We start from the raw sequence: 18,399 nt of genomic DNA, 5'->3' as shown, positions 1-18,399 counted from the left end.
GTTCCTATTCTTCAGACACACTCATAGAAAACATCATTCGAATCACTCATTCTAGGTATACGAGCGGGGAAAACCCATATAACCCTACATTCATCCTGTATTATATACATTTATCACCAACTCATTTCCAACGCTTAGTCCCACAGTCACTCCTCTGTGGGGTATCTGTTGTCATTCGGCACAGCACCGAACTTATCCCGAAATATAGATTTCATTGCGCATCAATCAGTCTTTTAACCGCCACTTACTCCTCCCGCAAATTTGGGTTTAAATCACAGCCACTACGAGGATCCCGAAGGATCCTCAACTAACTGACCATCCAGGACAAAGTCCTGCGGGCAACTATCCACACGTAGTACTAAATTATGTGGTGCTCTGTTTCGACGCCATGTCAAATCATTCCAAGGAAAGGTGATATTTTTTTAAATTCAGAAAAAATCGGTTAACCGATCGCGTTTTAAAATCAGCATAATCAAACTTTTTTGTACTATTTTGAACCCGGAAATATGAAATTAAGCATGTAAAGCCCGGATTAAATGAGAACATACAAAAGGGGACTTTTTGGTACTTTTTTAGAACTCTATTGTCAAAAACTTCATTTTTATTGACATGAAATTCAAAAGTGCGAAACAACAAATTAGTCAGGTGACGATATATGTATATTCTGAAGCCTTATTAGATTCTAAGACGATCTAGTCTATACCTCTGACTGTTGAAAACACGATATTTTCACAAAAACTTTTTATTGATGAAGGTTGTTTGTTAGTCAGAATGCAATTCAAACAGTCATAACTGGCTTAAATACAGCGATGGAATTCGGAAATGGGTCCAAACAAATACATACACATTATTATAGATTTTATATACTGATTTTAATGTTTACTTCATATAGAAGGTGCCACTCCCCTAATGCTGGTTAGGGGGCGAATATGACCAAAAAGATACTCGTACAAAATTTGAGCAGTTTAACTGTTCTGCCATTCTAGATATGCAAATTTTGAATATTGAATATGATTATGTTAAACGTTGCAACATTTGAATATTTTCCTTAAAAATGTTGAAGATGTGTATAATAACAAGTGTAAAAAGTATACCGTAATTTAACTATGTGGAGTGTTAAACATTGTTCTGCATATATGATTTAACCTTTAATGCTGTTATTTTTACATAAACCAATGCTGTTAATAACATAATTACCATGATAGCACTCTTAGAAGACTCTTCAAAAAATTTTAACTCTCAATTGACATAAACACAAAAATAAGATTTGAAGAAGCTGCAAAAACTAATAGAAAAAGAAGAAGATGCTATTAATAAATGTTATTGTGGTTTACTTTATTTGCGAGATTGTGTTTGCTTTTGTGTTTGCACTATGTTGTTATTTCCTTTCAAATGCAAAAAAAAACTTAAAAAAACAGAAGAGGTTACAATAAAATAAAAAACATAAAACAACAACAAATTAAACATTTAACATCTATGTAGTTAAACATATTTATGTACTAACACGTTCATAAGTATTTAATATAAAATGATCATTATTTCATATAAGATTTTTGTATAATGATCATTAGAAATAACCAAAAGTAACCACAACCTAGACGATTTTCAGCACCATTAGATTTTGATAAACTTTAATAACTTTATGAATGTAACCTGTAGTCATAATGATGAAGATGGTGATGATGATGTAGATCATCATTATTATGTTAATCATTATTAAAATAACATCTTCAAAACCACCTCACCAATAACAACAACTACTATTTGTTGTATGTTAAATAGCAACAACTAATGTGTTTTATGATTTTGTGTCTATTGTTTTGTTTTTGCCCCTTTTGCTATTTGTTGTTGTTTTTTTGCTGTTTTCATCTTCTATATTCATCATTGTGTTGTTGTTGCTTTTTGTTTCTTCTTCTTTTAGTTTTCTTGTACTATTATTATTGTTGTTATTATTATGTTGTTGCTTCTGCCAACATCAACAACCCATCACATAAAAAAGAAAAATAATCACAAACAAACAACAACTCCAACAACATCAACAGCAATAATAAACAGAAGAAGAAAAAAAAAAAACATTTCTTTGCACAAAACCAGGTTTGAAAAATCACCTAAAGTTGGATGATGTTTTTGCCAAATGATACATTCAAACGCGAATAACGAACGTGTACGGACGTCTTTCAGAAATAAACACCCAAAACACACACATTTCTACTCTCGGGAAATCTATTTCTAAAAATAAATAATATATATTTTTGTTATAAAGTATGCAAAGTTTTATTGTAAATAACAATTAAAAGAAATTATTAAGTGAAAAATGAAAAAAATCTAATAAATATTTGAAAAAATATTGAATAAAGAACAAAAAATTTTGAAAATTTTTAAAAAATTTTAGAAACTTAAAAATTGTGTTGAAAAATATTTTAAGAATTTTTTTTGTAAAATAAAAATTTATTTATGGGCCAGTAAAAAAGATTTTTAAAAAAAAAGTTGTGTCTGTTGAATACAAAACTGTGAAATTTTTAACAAAAGTTTTAAATTTTTAAAATTATTAAAAAAAATATTAACAATGTAAGTGTCAGTTACAAATTTTATTCAAAATTTAACAACTTTCTTAAAAATTTGTTCATAAATAAAATTTCTTAAATTTCTTAAAATTTTACTTAAATAAGTGTTTCAAAACTAAGATAAAAGATTTTTTTCAAAAATATTGAAATATAATATTGAAAATTCTTAAAAATTTTAAAAAAATATTCTTTTTAACATAAAAATCTGAAATTGCAAGTTGCCAAACTTTAACTAACGGACTCTTATAAAAAGTCCAAATTTTAACTCCTCCCTTTTCTATGTATGATTAAATGATTTGCTTTAGTGACCTTTTGATACCTTTAAGTTGACTCAAAATTATCGGTTCTCTCGCATAAAAACATTCTATCCAAGTCAAACTTTAAAAACTTTAACACCCTATCCGGAGATATACAAATATCTCCTGCAAAATAGGTAAATCCTTGTGGTGATTGTTAAATTTTAAAAGAAAATTTCAATTTTCACATGCCTGCAAATCACTTTAAAATTTCATTTATATCTCATCAGACAGCTTAAGGTTAATATTTATTCTAAAGATATATAATTTGGGTATGAAATTAGGACATTTTGCCTTGATATATCTAATTTATTGTTCTAAAACTAACTATTAGTCTAATTTAATATAAATATAAACATAAAAACATTCTATCCAAGTCAAACTTTAAAAACTTTAACACCCTATCCGGAGATATACAAATATCTCCTGCAAAATAGGTAAATCCTTGTGGTGATTGTTAAATTTTAAAAGAAAATTTCAATTTTCACATGCCTGCAAATCACTTTAAAATTTCATTTATATCTCATCAGACAGCTTAAGGTTAATATTTATTCTAAAGATATATAATTTGGGTATGAAATTAGGACATTTTGCCTTGATATATCTAATTTATTGTTCTAAAACTAACTATTAGTCTAATTTAATATAAATATTTCACAATTTCAAAGAAATAATGTTTTTTTTGAAATAGTTGTAAGTTATCAAATATCACCCTTTCCGGTGATATACAAAGTCTTTCAGCGAATGTGGTAACTAACTCCTAGTGGTTGTTGTTTAAAATGTAAAACAAATTTTTCACATACTTGCAAGTCACTTTAACTTTTCTTTTATAACTCAACTGAAAGCATTAATGCATTAATGTCGAACTAAATTTCGACATTTTGCATTGATATATCAAAATTCTTTCTTCTTAAATTTTATGCAATATACCTTATAGTATAATTTAATTTAGCGAACATATCCCGGATATAGTATAAACAGAGCTGAGTGGTTGATGGGAATTGAACCCATGACCCTTAGACTGATGGACTAGTACAGTAGCAACAAAATTTGCAGACTCAAAAAAGTACTTAAAAAAACACAGTTAAAATCTTGAGTGTTTGATTTTAAATTTTCATCTTTTTTTTAAATATACATATTTGGAAATGGTGTAAACATAAACAAATTGAAACTTTTCCTTACAGCCAATGATTCACGACAGTCTAATTGATCCTAAATTGTTTCATAATATACTGAAAACATTGTTGCAAACTTTTTGTTTAATAACAAATACAAATAAGAATGTATGGCAAACAATCCCACCTATACCCTACACCGCAATGAACCTTTTTGCAAATGCAAACCCTCTATGATCCGATAATATCCTTTCATATGTATCATGCAAGTTGTGAGTATGGAATTTCCACATAACGGCTCTAAAATCATTTGAAATCTCAACAAAAGCATATAATAACTCTACTAAATTAACTTAAAAATCAAACCAAATCTATAAAACCCATTAATAAACCCCATTAAAATTGTTAATAAAATAATTGATTAATTAATAAACTATTCAATAGAAATACTTAAAGCATTTCAAACACCATAAATTTACAAACCAAAACGAGATCATGCATAATATTGAAAAAAGATATTGAAAATAAAACTAATTGGTATTTGACCTATAGTCCAAAGAGAAATGAAAATATTTGCAGTTAATGTATGCAAGATTTATACCCAACAGTACTAAAGTGGTGCATGCTACCTTTTTAAAATTTATTGTAATCTATTCAAAAATAATTAAATTAGCTTATTATACGGAATATAGACTGTCATATAGCCTACTCTACACACTATAATAAAGTCAAGACTATAGTAAAGACTAATCTGTATTCAAGACCTTAGACTGTCCACACTAGACCGATCTAAAGTTAATGCTGTAGAGTGATCTACAGTCAAGACCTGTAGTCTGATCTACAGTGAAGATTATATACTGTTCTATAGTCAAGATTATACACTGATCTAGAGTCAAGACTATAGACTGATCTATAGTAAAGAATATAGACTGACCTACAGTCAAGACTATAGACTGATCTATATTAGGATTATACACTGATCTATAGTCAAAACTATAGACTGATCTATGTTAAGACTACAGACTGATCTATAGTCTTGACTATAGACTGATCTATAGTCAAGAATATAGACTGATTTATAGTCAAAACTATAGACAGATATACGCAAAACTATAGACTAATCTATAGTCAAAACTTTGGACTGATCTATAGTCAAGACTATAGACTGATTTATTGTCAAAACTATAGACTGATTTATAGTCAAAACTATAGACTGATCTATAGTCAAGACTGTAGACTGATCTTTAGTCAAAACTATAAACTGATCTATAGTCAAGACTATAAACAGATCTATAGTAAATACTATGGACTGATCTATATTCAAGACTATAAACTGATCTATAGTAAAAACTATGGACTGATCTATAGTCAAGACTTTAGACAGATCTACAATCAGCACTATAGACTGATCTATAGTAAAGTTTACTATAGTAAAGTATGCTGATCTAGAGTCGAGACTATAGACTGATCTATAGTCAAGAATATAGACTAATCTACAGTCAAGTCTATAGACAGATATGCAGTGAAGACTATAGACTGTTCTAAAGTCAAGACTATACACTGATCTATACTCAAAACTATAGACTGATATATAGTCAAAACTATAGACTGATCTATAGTCAAGACTATAGACTGATGTATAGACAAGTTTATTTACTGACATCTAAAATAAAGATTATACACTGATCTATTGGTAAGACTATACACGATCTATAGTCAAGACTATAAACTGATCTACAGTCTGCACTATAGACCGATCTATAGCCAACATATGGACTGATCTATAGACAAGTTTATACACTGATATATAATCAAGAATATACACTGATCTATTGGCAAAACTATACACCCATGTATAGTCAAGACTATAAACTGATCTACAGTCGGCACTATAGACCGATCTATAGTCAGCATTATAGACTGATTTATGTATAGTCATGGCTGAGCTGTGGTTAAGACTGTTATGGGCAGGCTTTTAAAAAAACTTAAAAGAAAAAACTTTTAAAAATAAATCACCACATTAATACTGATATTATTCCAATCCAAAGTAGAGCACTTGACAGTAGACCTAGACAGGAAATAATCATTATCACACATTGACAAAATTACATTTCAATTAAATGTAAAACTAACAAATGAAATAATGCGGGAAATTATTTCCGTTTTAATAAAAAACCTTTTTATAATCTTTATTTCTGGCCCATAAATAAATGATAACATAAACCAAACATTAAATAAACAAAATGTTGCAACATTTTGAAAAAAAATTATATATGAAAAAAAGAAAACAATTAACAATAATTTTCTTTAAAAAAAAAACTAATTACTATTAGATTTTTTATTTTTTCACCTTTTTTTAGATCCTCAAAAGTATATAGAAAAACAAATAGAAACGAGAGTAGTTACAACGAAGTAATAAAGTGCAAACATTTTTGTTTCTTTATTAAGAAATAAAAAAAAAAAAACTAAGAAACAAAAATTTATAAGAAAAATATTTCAAAACGTTCACTACATGAACCTCAAAAAAAAAAGAATACAAAAAGTAATAATAATCTAAAGTAACAGAAATTTTTGAAAAAAAATCAACCTAAAAGAAATATAAAATCACGAAATTTAGTTTTTTCCCTTCTTTTTTTATTTATTATTCTCAAACAAAACTATAATATAAAATTTTTGAAAAAAGCAACAAATAAAAAAGTATTTTGAACACAAAACTTTAACTACAAATCATCATCAGAGCTCCATCGTCATCATAATAATTATCAACAACAACAACTGCTCTACTCAGCATCATAAAAATTCAACTAGAAGACATCTAAACTCAAGTACTTGAAGTTATAAAAAAAGATCAAAATATTTGTATTTGTATAATATTTGGGCAATATGCGGCTTTATAATAGTGAGTATACAAGTAAAATTACTTAAAAATATTACAAATTATTAGAGGAGGGGTTTTAAAAATACATATTATTACAACTATTAGCTATTAGTATTAGTGTGATAATAAAAATCTTTGCTGTACACCATTTCCCATTTAATTTATTTTTATGCTTTTCTATGATCACTATCAAGTTTATTTGAAATTATTTTAAATACTATTTGAAGTTTCAAAATTAATCAGAAATTTTGGAAATGGTGTGGTAATAATTTTTATTACAAAATTTATATAAATTTTTAATGATCCTCAAATAAATTTATAAAGTTACTGTCATCAGCCATTCACTAATTTGAATATCGATATTAAATTACAAAAATTATTTTAATGTAGAATGACAACAGATTGATCCATAGTCATGACTATAGATTGATATATAGTTAAGGCTATAGATTGATCTATAATCAAGACTATAGATTGATCTACAGCCAAGACTATAGATTGATCTATAGTCAAGACTATACATTGATCAATAGTCAAAATTATACATTGATCTATGGTCAGGATTATACATTGATCTATAGTCAAGAGTATAGATTGATCTATAATCAAGACTATAGATTGATTTATAGTCAAGACTATAGATTAATCTGTAGTCAAGACTAGGAATTTGCCTATGGTCAGGAATATGGATTGATCTATGGTAAAGACTATAGTGATCTATAGTCTTGATTATATACTGATCTATAGTCAAGACTATAGACTGATCTATAGTCAAGACTATAGACTGATCAAGACGATGGACTGTTTTATAGTCAAAACTATAGACTGATCCAAAGTCAAGACTATAGACTGATCTATAGTCAAGACTATAGACTGATCTGTAATCAAGATCATGGACAGATCTATAGTCAAGTCTATAGACTGATCTAAAATCATGACTATGGACTGATCCATAGTCATGACTATAGACTGATCTATAGTCGAAACTATAGACTAATCTTTAATCAACACTGTACAGTAGTCAAGGCTATATACTGACCTAGAGTCAAGACTATATACTGATCAAGACTATAGAATGATCTACAGTCGAGACTATAGATTTATCTATAGTCGAGACTGATCTATAGTCAAGACTATAGACAGATATATAGTAAAGACTATATACTCATCTATAGTCAAGACTGTAGACTGATCTATAGTCAACACTATAGGCTGATCTGTAGTCAAGGCTATATACTGACCTAGAGTCAAGACTATATACTGATCTATAGTCAAGACTATACACTGATCTATAATCAAGACTATATTCTAATCTATAATCAAGACTATAGTCTGATCTATAACCAAGACTTTGGTCTGATATATAGTCAAGATTATAGTCCGATCTATAGTCAAGACTATAGACTGGGCTATAGTCAAGATTATAGCCAAGACTGTAAAAGTTCGGATGATTCTCTTTCGACTACAACTAGTCATAATTTTGGTACTTAAGCCTATTACTCAATAAAGTTCTCTAGTGACCCTTAAAAAAAAGCCCATCAACAACAAAACTTTAAACTAAGCACCCACGAAACTAGGACCTACGAAAATCACTCATGCCGGGTACAATATTCTTCATTCATGTCCCAAATTGTTTAAAACAGAGTCAGGAATAAAAAATATCTGTAGTCGGGAGAGAACACCTTTCAAATTTTAAAACAAAACTAAAATCTACTTAAAAAGTTTAATTGTTTTGAAGAGCTTTTTTTGAAGCATTTTAAAATTAAAAGCTAATTCAAATTAATGATTTCTATTATACAGAAATTCTAAAAAACCAAAACTTCTTCTTCATAAATTCTCAGAATAATTGATTATGAGAACGTAAATGCATGTGAATTGAATAAATTTTGGGTATATGAAAAAAAAACCTGCAATTTTATAAATAAAAAAGTTTTAAAATCATGTTTTTATGCTGATATAAGATATTTTGTTATTTCTAAAAAGTTTTAAAAGTTGTAGTTTTTTCTATTTTTGCATTTGTTTTTCAAGAGAATCTTAAGCTAGCCTTGTATAATGCGTGATTACCAGTTATTAAATAAATTTTAGAAAAAAAATTTATGTTTTAAATAAATTAAATGCGTGTAAAACAAAAGAAATATGACTAAAATTAAAAAAAAAGAAGAGAAGTGCAATCGTGTTAATGGATTTTTTTTTTTTTGATATTTAACATTTATTTTTTTGGGGGAATTTTTTTATCTGACCAATTTTTTGTTTAAGTTCCATGTTTTTTGTTGAAAAAAATGTGTAAATTGTTTTTTTTTTGCACTGTTTACCCCTCTCTAGGCCGTGTTTTTGTGAGATGATTCTTGTTTATTTATTGTCTATATTTAACCTTTCACAATCAAAACATTTTTTATTCATTGATTCATTATTTTATTTATTTTTTTCATTTCAATTGTGTGTATGAACAAGATTTTTTTTTCATGGATCTTTATTTGTTCCTTTTGATATCAAATTTGAGTTTTTTATTTGCTTGTTATTGGTTTTATAAATGTCATGTCCACAATTTTTTAAAAATCAAATATTCCACAAACATAAAAAAGTAGAGTTTATTAGGTTGTTCTTTTTAGTTTCTTTCCAATGTGAAATATTTAATGATCATTTCATCGAAATCGAACATAACCAATACAAAACCCTGGAGAGTCAAAGAATGACATAGGGCAACAAAATTGTAACCCAAAAATCAAAGTATAGGTTTCTAAAACATTGAACAGCGCTGAATTTGAAAGTGGTATCAGAGTTTATTCATCATATCAGTTTTTCGAAATATCGTATTATACAGTTTGAGACGTTATAATAGGGTAAAGTAACCATAATTTTAAAAACCTGAAAGTTCAATACATGGGCTATAAAATAGAAGTTTAACATTTGTTATATTTTCTTACTTTTTCGAGATATCTTAACCTAAAGATTATGACGTTATGTAAAAATTCTGAGTTCAAATTCGGAATGTGAGCAATTCAATCATTTAGAAAAGCTCTCTGGTTCTATATTACATAAAATTCAAAAATACCATTTAAAGAAGAAAAAAGTACCAGAATGTAATTTTACGGATTTTCAGGAATTTGTATATTTAGCCACCATTTGATAGACAAAAAGTACCAGAAAACGATGTGTGTTAGATTTTATGTTTCTTGGTTCAATATTAAAGAAAATTTTAAAAGTATCTCTTAAAGAACAAAAAAATACCAAAAATTTGCTTCATATATGTATGTATATTCCCATTTAATCGGGACTAAGTATGTTCAAATTCGTGTAAATAGTGCTTTTGTGATAACTTTTATTCAATTGTACAAAAAGCATTTTATAAAAAAAGTACTTTTTGAGCCTTCTTTTTTGGTACTTGTACGTTCATCAAACAGTTAGTTAGTTAGTTAGTTCGTTAGTCTAGTTAGTTAGTTAGTAGTTAGTTAGTTAGTTAGTTAGTTAGTTAGTTAGTTAGTAGTTAGTTAGTAGTTAGTTAGTCTAGTTAGTTAGTTTGTTAGTTAGTTAGTTAGTAGTTAGTTAGTTAGTTAGTTAGTTAGTTAGTTAGTTAGTTAGTTAGTTAGTTGTTAGTTAGTTAGTTAGTTAGTTAGTTAGTTAGTTAGTTAGTAGTTAGTTAGTTAGTTAGTTAGTTAGTTAGTTAGTTAGTTAGTTAGTTAGTTAGTTAGTTAGTTAGTTAGTAGTTAGTTAGTTAGTTAGTTAGTTAGTTAGTTAGTAGTTAGTTAGTTAGTTAGTTAGTTAGTTAGTTAGTTAGTTAGTTAGTTAGTTAGTTAGTTAGTTAGTTAGTTAGTTAGTTAGTTAGTTAGTTAGTTAGTTAGTTAGTTAGTTAGTTAGTTAGTTAGTTAGTTAGTTAGTTAGTTAGTTAGTTAGTTAGTAGTCTTAGTTAGTTAGTTAGTTAGTTAGTTAGTTAGTTAGTTAGTAGTTAGTTAGTTAGTTAGTTAGTTAGTTAGTTAGTTAGTTAGTTAGTTAGTTAGTTAGTTAGTTAGTTAGTTAGTTAGTTAGTTAGTTAGTTAGTTAGTTAGTTCGTTAGTTAGTTAGTTAGTTAGTTTAGTTAGTTAGTTAGTTAGTTAGTTAGTTAGTTAGTTAGTTAGTTAGTTAGTTAGTTAGTTAGTTAGTAGTTAGTTAGTAGTTTAGTAGTTAGTTAGTTAGTTAGTTAGTTAGTTAGTTAGTTAGTTAGTTAGTTAGTTAGTTAGTTAGTTAGTTAGTTAGTTAGTTAGTTAGTTAGTTAGTTAGTTAGTTAGTTAGTTAGTTAGTTAGTTAGTTAGTTAGTTAGTTAGTTAGTTAGTTAGTTAGTTAGTTAGTTAGTTAGTTAGTTAGTTAGTAGTTAGTTAGTTAGTTAGTTAGTTAGTTAGTTAGTTAGTTAGTTAGTTAGTTAGTTAGTTAGTAGTTAGTTAGTTAGTAGTTAGTTAGTTAGTAGTTAGTTAGTTAGTTAGTTAGTTAGTTAGTTAGTTAGTTAGTTAGTTAGTTAGTTAGTTAGTTAGTTAGTTAGTTAGTTAGTAGTAGTTAGTTAGTTAGTTAGTTAGTAGTTAGTTAGTTAGTTAGTTAGTTAGTTAGTTAGTAGTTAGTTAGTTAGTTAGTTAGTAGTTAGTTAGTTAGTTAGTTAGTTAGTAGTTAGTTAGTTAGTTAGTTAGTTAGTTAGTTAGTTAGTTAGTTAGTTAGTTAGTTAGTTAGTTAGTTAGTTAGTTAGTTAGTTGTTAGTTAGTTAGTAGTAGTTAGTTAGTTAGTTAGTTCGTTAGTTAGTTAGTTAGTTAGTTAGTTAGTAGTTAGTTAGTTAGTTAGTTAGTAGTAGTAGTTAGTTAGTTAGTTAGTTAGTAGTTAGTTAGTTAGTTAGTTAGTTAGTTAGTTAGTTAGTTAGTTAGTAGTTAGTAGTTAGTTAGTTAGTTAGTTAGTTCTTTAGTTCGTTAGTAGTTAGTTAGTTATTTAGTTAGTTAGTTAGTTAGTTAGTTAGTTAGTAGTTAGTTAGTTAGTTCGTTAGTTAGTTAGTTAGTTAGTTAGTTAGTTAGTTAGTTAGTTAGTTAGTTAGTTAGTTAGTAGTTAGTTAGTTAGTTAGTTAGTTAGTTAGTTAGTTAGTTAGTTAGTTAGTTAGTTAGTTAGTTAGTTAGTTAGTTAGTTAGTTAGTTAGTTAGTTAGTAGTTAGTTAGTGTAGTTAGTAGTTAGTTAGTTAGTTAGTAGTTAGTTAGTTAGTTAGTAGTTAGTTAGTAGTTGAGTTAGTTAGTTAGTTAGTTAGTTAGTTAGTTAGTTAGTTAGTTAGTTAGTTAGTTACCAGACATCTAACCTACCGGACGCCAGTTTACGTCATTCAAATTGTACTTTCTTATAGAATTTGGATCCTAAAATACTTACTGGCTGATACATGAAAAAAGTTGCTTTATATTTAAAATATTAACCCTATAAATTACATCCATAATTCGTTTCATATCTGAATAAAAACTTCTTTTTTTACTTTTTATTAAATTTCAACAATTGCAATTTCAATATTCAAAACCAATATTTAACTAAAGGTTAAAAAAAATGAAATGATTAATTGATTAAATGAGTTGTAAAAATTTTGTTGTACCTTTTTATGAGTTCGTTAAAACACAGTTGTTTCCAGCACTATGGTTTTAATATTAATTTCAACATTTGGATTTTTCAATAATCGTTTTAATCAAAATGTTTGTCAGAAAAACAAAAAAAAAAACAAAAAATTAAATAAAAACTGAGAAGGCTGTAACTTGGCTGCCTATTTCCACTATTATTTAAACGATATGATGTATAAGACCCTCTATTGTAAAATAAAATGATTGATTTTTGTAGACTTGTAGTAAATTACACACAAAATGACAAGCAATTATCTAAATTTAAACTTTAGCCCCTTTGGAAAGAAACTGGTATTGTGTTTAATATGTTGTAATTAAATTGTTAATGTTGTGTAAGTTTGAAGACTTGCAGTTTTTCTTAATAAATAAATTAAAGAAAAAGGTTATTAAAATTAAAAGTTAAACTAATACTAACAGTTTTATAAATTTTATTTTAGTTTCAGTTCATTGTTAAATAATTTTGCTTAAAATTTCTAGAATTTCAACACCCTTGAGATATTTTATTCAAACAAAACTAAACAATTGATCCATCATTAATATTTTATTAGTTTGTACTTTTTTATTACTTTTATTCAAGTTTTTGCATCAATAAGCATTCAAACAGCTTATAGTTTTTTAAATCCGGCTTAAAACACACCGACAACCTATCAATTGCTTAAGTAGCTGTTTAGTAGCTGTCATAAATAATAATTTATTTGAATATAAACAAAAAATGTGTAAATAATAAAAACTGACAGGAAAGTGTTTGTGGCAAAGTTTTGTAGCAAAATATTGCTCAATGAAACAATTTTAAGTTGTTTTTTTTTGCAAGTTTAAAAAATTAATTCTAAAGGATTTGAATTTAATTCAGTCATGGGCAAACAGTTTGAATTAGTAACTCAAAATCCAACAAAATGATCAGATTTCGACATGTTTTGAAAATATTCATAATACTGAGATAATTTTAACATAACATCGGTTTCATCAATTGCCTTAAATACCAAATTGTAGTCCATTCGAGCTACTCGAAGCGATAAAAAATTGTATAACAAAAGCTTGATGAAAGTTAATATCGCTTGTGCTCTCATATGCCTGGATATTTTGATTTGAAAACTTTATACATTAGTCGTCCAATGTTCAAAGCTCAGTTTTCTGGACATAGTTCCTTTGAATTATTTAATCAAAGTTCCTGCGAGATGTTATATTTGGAGATAATTTTATCGAGAGGCTGACTGGAAACGACAGAGAAAGTGTTCCAGCGTTTCACTGTTCTCTCTACATGCTTTACATTTGTCTGAAACCATTTGGAAAGTCGTGACCTCTTAAAATAATGAAACGGTGGGTAGAACCACAAACATCCTATGGCACGACCCTAATTACAGTAAGACTGAGATTAGTATGATGGTGACCCCCCAGGGCATGTTTCCATGATAAAATGGATGAAAGGTATCATATACAAATGTTATCATTGAATTTTCCTTCCTTGTCCAGATATGTTAAGAGTAAACTCTGTTCATATCAGAATTTCCACAGGGTGTCACTGTTAGTAAGAACAAAGTCTCGGCTTATTTGATGGATTCGTACTTCGGTCTACCGGTTACGTCTCTAGGTGTTGTTGCCATCCCATCTGCATAGTTGTAAACGGAAGTGATGTTTTACATCTTGGAAGTTAAGCAACGGGGCAGCAAAGGTCAGAGATTTGATAGCTCAAGTACTCGAGCAAAGTGCACCGGAACATCCATATACGTAAATTGCCACCTGCGTGTAACAAACACAATGGGGCGGTGTTGAGTCGTCACAAAGCTCACCCAGTGGTTGAAAAAGACCACCGCGAAATAGGTCAACATGGCAGGTGTTCACGTAAAGCACTTCGCACGGATCCAGACGTATTTAGAGCATGTGGAGAGGTCAATGAAACTCTGCAACACTCTCTTTGACACTGTCAGGTATTCGTCAAAGTTAAATCCAAATAATTTGAGAGTCATATTATTCCGGACATAACATTCCTCACGAACACTGATTGGAAAATTCTTAGGTATTACGTCCAGGAAACAGAATTTTTGAACTTAGGAAGATTATGCATTCAATGAACACTATGTTTTTTTACCAAAAAACATTTTTCTTCCATTAAAAGGAGCTCACAAAAGGCCCGATAGTGGCCTAGGTGTATTTCTTCGGATTGCTGTAATATACATCCTCCTACCAACCTAACTTAACCTTATTCAGTCTGGGGAGACTTATAGTTATCCTCTTTTATGGAAATTTAGTGGTCCTACACATCGTTCCATTATTGGAAATTTAGTGGTCCTACACATCGTTCCATTATTGCGAGTGGCCGTATGGAGTTCTCTAGCAATCGGAAAAGATATTAAAATCTGTAGACGCTATATTCAGTCCAACCCATTTTTCTTATTCTGTTGTGATGAGGTGTATTTCTTCGGATTGCTGTAATATACTTCCTTCTACCAACCTAACCTAACCTTATTCAGTCTGGGGAGACTTATAGTTATCCTCTTTTATGGAAATTTAGTGGTCCTACACATCGTTCCATTATTGCGAGTGGCCGTATGGAGTTCTCTAGTAATCGGAAAAGATATTAAAATCTGTAGACGCTATATTTAGTCCAACCCATTTTTCATATTCTGTTGTGATGAGATAGACTGTCACAGTTTCGAATCATCCAGGGGTTTAATATAATCACCAGGTTTTTGTTATAATCTTCCTAAATGTCTTACAGTTCCCGATAATTTCTGTTTCCGGTGTACGATCGAGTACATATGTATAGTTAGTTAGTTTGAAAGGAGGATATATGCACATCAAATCCAAAGTAATACACCCAGGCCTCTATCGGACCTATTGTGCTCTTAACCAGTGCCTCAGGTGGGAATCGAACCCACCACCTCCGGTCTACCAGACTAGAAAACTTACCTACCGGAGGCCACATCGAGCACGAATAGTGATTATGTATAACCGTCTATGGCCAGGCTTTTGTTAGTTCGCTCATATATAAGAACCGCTAGGTTGAGTACCGCCTAGTATCTTACATGTATTACGAATGTAATGATATCCAACTATGTTTCCAGAGCATGAAACTTCTGAAACATGTACGCTAAACTCTCTGTTTAATTCACCAAGATTATAGAAGTGAAAGTCAGAACTGTGTCCAGTGTCTCATTGTTGGACTAAGACCCAATTACAAGTCTATGGTTTACCTAACGTCCAACATCAATATGCTTTGTAGTTTCTATCCTCTATGTTTTAATTCCATTTTAGTATCCGATCTTTTCAGTTAAGTTAAGATCGAGCCGTCTCGGTTGAGCCCAGACTTAAAAATGACTCAGAGAAAAAAGATCAAATATTACTAAAATATGATTCAAATTTCGAAAATCACTCCAAAACCACCAAATTTCATTTCAGAGGGGGACTTTGCAAGGGTATATATATATGAGCTGCAAATCCCAATTTTGGGGTTCCGGTTATATGAGAGCTAGATGAAATAATGGACCGTTATCAATCAAAATCAATAGGATTCGTCCTTGGGTCAAAAGTAATGTGTGTACCAAATTACTTCCAGTTAGCTTCAAAATTGTAATTTGATTATAAGGTTTACATCGACAGACTGATAGACAAACAGACAGACAAACAGACAGACAGATAGACAGACAGACAGACGGACATGGCTTAATCGACTCAGAAAATGATTCTGAACCGATTGGTGTACTTAAAGGTACCTTACAAACATCAGCATAAATCCACTATACCCTTCCCACTAAAGTGGTATAGGGTATACAAATTAGTGCGTATATGAGTATTGTAATCATACAGAAGAGTCATAAAAGACTCGAATGTTATCCAAAATTTAAAAAAAAATTTTACTGATTATCTTGCGACCTGTAGAGTACGCACAAGGTTTATAGAACCAATATATTAGGGCGTTACAAACATCAGCACAAACGCATAATACTCTCCCCACTATAGTGCTGTAGGGTATAAAAAGCCCACGAGTAAGTGGTAGAATGTAGTTTAAATAATTTTTTAACACATGGCTTTTCAACACAAGTTTTTACTGGGTTATGTAGTATATAAAATAATTTTGTGAAATAATGGAGCGATTTCAACTATTTTTATTTGGCTTCCATTTTTGAGCCTAATTGCGACCTGTAGCGTGCGCACAAGGTTTACATAGACACATACATAAACGGACAGACAGACAGACAGACGAGATGAGTCCTTTTTTTAACCTTTACAGGATTAATTTTATTATTTCTGCAGAAATGACATCACATTTAAAATTTATTTTTAAGGTCTATTATAAAGCAGCCAGACATAATTACATGGTATTTCAAACTTTTAAAATTTGTTGTTGAAACCCTCCTTTAAAAACCGGCCATAATATAAAAGTATAAAAAATTCACATTAAAAATTCTACAGAATTTATTTTCATCTTTTGTTTTATATTTTTCTTTATTTAAAAAAAATTATCAAGAAATAGGCTGTGATGTCACTTGTTATTAAAAATCAAATAAAATTTTGTCCTAAATTTAAATTATTAAATCACTTTCAACAATTTGTTTGATTTGATTTCTATTGTTTTCTTAATATTATTTTTAGAAATATTACTTAAACAAGTTTTTAATAATTTAAACATTTTTAACAGTTTCCAGTATTCGGTTTAATAATTGTTTAGTATTTTAATTTAATTAACATAAAATATTGTCATATTAGTGTTAAAGACAAATAAACAACACTTTATTAAATGATTTACTGGACATAAATGTTGGACTTGAAATAATAACAACAATACTTTTCAAAAAAACTACTGTATAATTTAATTATATAGCTACTCTGGATTTTAAAATGGGAGTGGTGTTTTGAAATATACAAAAACTATTAAAATTTAGGACGGGTTTGGATCTTAAATTTTAAGGAATCATAAATAAATTTTTAATTTATTAAAAATATTATTAGATTTTAATAAATTCACAAAATAGAAATTGTAGAAATATCAGTTCTATAGTCAGCAGCATACAGTTTTTTATTCCTTCACTTATCTGCTAAAGTTTCTTTGGCTGAACAAACAAAAGACTTAAGCAACAAACCTGCAAATTGTTTATCTTGTTCATTTTTAGTTTCTTGTTTCTTCAGTCTCTTTTTCATTTATTTATCCACAATTGTATTAGCGTGTGAATATTACTTACACTTAAGCCATTTAATTATGGTTATTTAGTAAACAAATTATATTTTTAAGCAGACAAATATAGAAATTTGTTTGAGATTCTTCTTTTTTTTGTTTGACTGTGGTTTAACAAAACACTTTTGTAATCCCCTAAACTAATTTTGTACATAATTAGTTGCTTTTTTCTTTTGTAATATTTAGTGGATTATTTGCATTTTACTTATTTACTTAATTTATCTTAATTTTGTATAATATCTTTATTTTAAGTAAAAATAAAAAAAATAATTATAAAAAATGTATGAGAAAAGAGTAAGGTAAATAAATATGAAATAGATTTTGGGAGAGACTTTAGTTTATTTCAAACGAATCTTTATGGAAAATAGTACTAACTTCGCCCAAAAAAAAGGTACTTTTTAAGGACAACATATTTTTCGTATTGTTGATTTATTGTCTGGTCTAAGGATAGGTCTATAGCAAATTAGGATGTTCAATTATTCGACTTTTTCCCAAAACCTGTTTTGGAATAGTTGACATTTGAAATAAAAACTCTTGATATTTTTCAAATTCAGAAAAAAAGGTTAACAAGATTTTCGTTATTAACAAAAATGCTATTCTAAATTGCAAAAATTAACGTAACATTTCGGGTCAAGTGATCCAACTCAAAATATCGATTTGGATGAGGCACCATGATTACTGCTATTGGATAGTAGCTAAAACGGTTAAGAACTACTGTAGTTAGAAAGCTTAGTTAGTTAGTTAGTTAGTTAGTTAGTTAGTTAGCTAGCTAGTTA

The 18,399-nt window shown here is 28.7% G+C and overlaps 1 protein-coding gene across 2 annotated transcripts in view; it reads left to right on the top strand.

Annotated features, from left to right (window-relative positions):
• Positions 1–2,120: 2,120 nt before the first annotated feature.
• Positions 2,121–18,399, top strand: part of LOC119607822 — a 63,998-nt gene continuing 47,719 nt past the window's right edge. The window contains exons 1-2 of one of the 2 annotated variants that reach the window (XM_037961927.1): positions 2,121–2,262; positions 6,336–6,874. In XM_037961927.1, the coding sequence (XP_037817855.1) occupies positions 6,859–6,874 (16 nt within the window). In that variant the 5' untranslated portion in view covers positions 2,121–2,262; positions 6,336–6,858. Of the gene's footprint in view, positions 2,263–6,308; positions 6,875–18,399 lie in introns of both variants that reach the window. The other variant, XM_037961928.1, reaches the window with a different exon arrangement.

The sequence above is a fragment of the Lucilia sericata genome, unplaced genomic scaffold (genome assembly GCF_015586225.1).
Source record: "Lucilia sericata isolate MDLA Ls3-8-SP2 unplaced genomic scaffold, ASM1558622v1 Contig000754F_arrow, whole genome shotgun sequence".
NCBI classification, from domain to species: Eukaryota; Metazoa; Arthropoda; class Insecta; order Diptera; family Calliphoridae; genus Lucilia; species Lucilia sericata.
The sequence above is the reverse complement of the archived record's forward strand: the minus strand, read 5'-3'. Positions and strand labels throughout refer to the sequence as shown.